This window comes from Semicossyphus pulcher, unplaced genomic scaffold (genome assembly GCF_022749685.1).
Source record: "Semicossyphus pulcher isolate SPU_LCO1_2020_fin unplaced genomic scaffold, fSemPul1.0.p SCAF_17, whole genome shotgun sequence".
Classification (NCBI taxonomy): domain Eukaryota; kingdom Metazoa; phylum Chordata; class Actinopteri; order Labriformes; family Labridae; genus Semicossyphus; species Semicossyphus pulcher.
The window spans coordinates 10,409,170-10,412,488 of NW_027211681.1; the positions used below are offsets into that span (position 1 = coordinate 10,409,170).

The 3,319-nt window shown below is 40.3% G+C and overlaps 1 protein-coding gene across 1 annotated transcript; it reads right to left on the bottom strand.

Annotated features, from left to right (window-relative positions):
• Positions 1-250: 250 nt before the first annotated feature.
• On the bottom strand, positions 251-1,708 carry LOC138594894 (retinal cone rhodopsin-sensitive cGMP 3',5'-cyclic phosphodiesterase subunit gamma-like). The gene is made up of 3 exons (XM_069666168.1): positions 1,631-1,708; positions 894-1,015; positions 251-801 (listed from the first exon to the last, which is right to left on the bottom strand). The coding sequence occupies exons 2-3, from the start codon at positions 1,001-1,003 to the stop codon at positions 684-686; spliced, it is 228 nt and encodes a 75-aa protein (XP_069522269.1). The 5' UTR covers positions 1,004-1,015; positions 1,631-1,708; the 3' UTR covers positions 251-683.
• Between the last annotated feature and the right edge of the window lie 1,611 nt (positions 1,709-3,319).

The window sequence follows — 3,319 nt, forward strand, 5'->3', positions numbered from 1 at the left end:
TCCTTGAAGCCAGATTTATTTTTGCAATTTCAGTGAATAATAAAAGAAAAGGCAGCAACACCAGCGTCAGTAACGGATTAAAGGAGATATTTTGCATATTTTATATTTCACGCTGTGGAAGGAGCCGGAGAGACGAGCAGAACGACACAAACTCAAATGTTTAAATCATGTGAGAACAGTGTGTGTTTTTATAGCAGGAAGGACACGCAGACAGATGCTCACTGGAAAATATACCATTTATTGAGTTCTCTTCTGACAAAATGATCAACTTTATCATAAAAATATATTTAAATTCATTACTAATACACAAAATAGACTTCTGTGCTGTGGGAGCAGCAGCTTTGAGGAGCAGAGGTGAAGGAGAGGAGAGCAAAAAGTCAGACTGTTTTTTTTTTTCTTCTTTGGAAAGTTCAAATTAAACTCATCACAAGTGGAAAGGATTTTTTAAAAAAGACTTTCAGTGGATAAAGAGCGGGTAGGACAAGTAGAAAAGGGCAAAATGGAAATAGTTGGAAAGGGAAAATAAAGTGCAAGAGAGAGAGAGCTGGATCCCTTTCCAGGTCAAACCTCTAAGTCATCAAAAGCTGCCTCCTTGCTATCACACAGTTACAACATTTCAACTGCTGAGTCTGCAGCTGGATCACATGAGGGGTGGTGGTAGTAAAAGGCAGAGGAGAGGAGGGTTAGACGATCCCGTATTTGGCCAGGTCGCTGAGCTCCATGTCCCCAAACGCCTCCCATGGGCAGATCACTGTGATGTCTGTGCCCAGACCCTCCATGCCGGGGATGTCGTCTCCGAATCTGAAGGGAAGAGACAAAAAAAAGATTAAAGATCTGTGGAGTGAAATTAGACCTGAAGTGGAAAATAAGACTTGATCTTTAATTCGTCTCACCCCTTCTGGCCGGGTTTGGGCGCCTTGCTCTTGAAGGTGCGCATGGCCCTCTGCTTGAATTTAGGTGGGGCCTTCTTGTCAGCGGGAACTGCGACTGCGACGTCAGACATTGTGATGAGTTACTGAAACAGAAAAAGGACAAACGTTATGAAATGTAGGCAGAAATCTTGTTGCTGAAATAAACTTGCACTTTAACTTTCACTCAGCTTTAGCTCATTTTCAAGCGTCTTCAAATCCTGTTTGCTTTGACTTGTGTTTATTTCGTCCGAATGTCCTCTTACATCTCATGTACAGCACTTTAACTTGGCCTTGTTGTTGTGAGGTGCTAAACAATGTACTATTTTCCTCTGCAACATCTCCAACAATCTCCCCTTTAAAGAGTTATTTTTCAGTTTAATCCCCCCACTCTGTGAAATGCAACCCCATTAAGCTCTACAGTAAGTTGTCCCCTTATCAACTCCACTGGTTCCATTCAAATCCATCATGTAAAAAGAGCAGAGGATAACAGAAAGAAACAGAGGCCGAGCCTTGTTAAGGACCAAAAACAAGGCCTGCACGTCCGCTCAGAGAGTCTCAGATGTTATTTTAGCTCCATTTCAGACAAAATACTAAAGACGAATCACTATAAAGCCACCACTCTGTCTGTCCATCTCCTCTGTAAGATGTTACTTGTAATCAAAGCAGTAAAAGTCTCAGGTACCGCCGACACAGCTGAGAAAATTGCAGTTTCATCTCACCTTGTTGTTCGTTGCTTCCGATGCCTTCTGATGAGTCTCTGTTACTCCTCTGTTGTCGGACTTCTCTCCCCAGCCGGCTGTCCCTTTTTAAAGTCCCCGAGCTGCTAATCCCCTCAGATGTTCCGCCTGCGTCTGTGTGCCAACTCGGCTCTGCCACTTCAGTAACAGCTCAGACACAAATAGACGAGATAAAGGAGAAGCAGATATAAATATGAGGTGTATTTAGAGTTAGATGAGGCTGTAACCTGTGAAGTAAAAGAGAATGTAGAGGTGTCATTTATAGGCTGGAAATCAGGACGATAATTAGCATCACAATGAAAGCTATTCATTGTGTGTCTATCTACATATAATGAACTGTACTGCATGTAACAAGGAAACATTTACAATGTGGTAAATCTGACACTTTTATTACGGTAAAAATAATTGTTCACTTAGATTTAGTAACATGAATAATGTATTTACTCTGTATGAAGAATAAATGTGGATATAAACACTGCTCTGGTCACTTTGTAGTTGTAAATCTGCAAACACAAGAATAACAGGCACCAAGTCTCTACAAAGAAGAAGAAAGGAGCCAAGTTATGCTTAATGTGCACAAACAGTCAATAACACAAAAAGAGGTTACGCCAGCAGTTTGTCTGAAGCCTTTAATAAATTATTCATCAATAATCAAACGTTTCTGCCTTTAACAGCTCCCTTCTTTTTCCTTCATTTTTATCATGTAGCCACCCACTGCTACGACATCTACATGTCTGATGGTACTGAGTATACAGCTTTAAGTTCAGTTTTTTATGTAAAGTTTCTACTCATTATTCACTGACCTGCACTATTACGCTTTATCTTACCAATAAGTTAAAGGAAACGCATACTGTTCTTCTACATACATATCTGATCTACAGTGTTAAGCCCACTTCCAGCTGTCCTGTAGAATAAATAATATATAAATATCACTTTACTACTATATTTATCTTAATGTGGCAGTTGCATATGTTCATACTGTATTAATTTCATCCATCGATCCATTATCTATTCTGCTTATCCTGTTCAGGGTCGAAGGGAGCCTATCCCAGCTGTCATTGGGCGAGACGCGGGGTACATCCATCCACATAAAGGGACAGACATCCTTTCATGCTCACATGCAAACTCCACACAGAAAGGCCCGCTACGTCTGATTCGAACCAGGAACATTCTAGCTGTGAGGCGACAGCGCTAACCACTGCAACCACCGTGCAGCTCGAATTTATTTCATACTGTTCATAAACATCTCGGTTTCTGGCTGAATCAAAACATGTAAATTGTAGACCGAGTTGAAGTCTTGTTTTTCTTAATGTTGCTGTGTTTTATTTAAACCAAAGAGCCGCTAAACTGCCTTTCCTTGTTTTTATAATGAAGTGACAATAAAGATCTAGCAGCAAATTCATACAAAATTAGATATTAGTAAAGAATCAGAGCGGATGTGCTCAGTAAGAAGAACATAAATAAGGGCCATTTTTTGTGCTATCTGCAGACATTCACTGTAAAACCGCTTCATTCAGTTCATCACTCTGTGACAGTTACTTTAATCATCATTTCATCTTGTATGAAAAGTTTGGGTTTTAAAAATGAGATGTGACGGGCAGGATTTGTTTTAAACTGCCCTAACAGAAACTTGCCAGCATCACTTCCTTCATAAGTTGGTCCCATAATCAC

Excerpts from the sequence above, each read along its gene's own strand:
- LOC138594894 (XM_069666168.1), bottom strand. The coding sequence starts at position 1,003 with ATGTCTGACGTCGCAGTCGCAGTTCCCGCTGACAAGAAGGCCCCACCT. Across the intron at positions 802-893 it reads CCCAAACCCGGCCAGAAGGG|ATTCGGAGACGACATCCCCG; the intron begins GTGAGACGAATT and ends TCTTCCCTTCAG.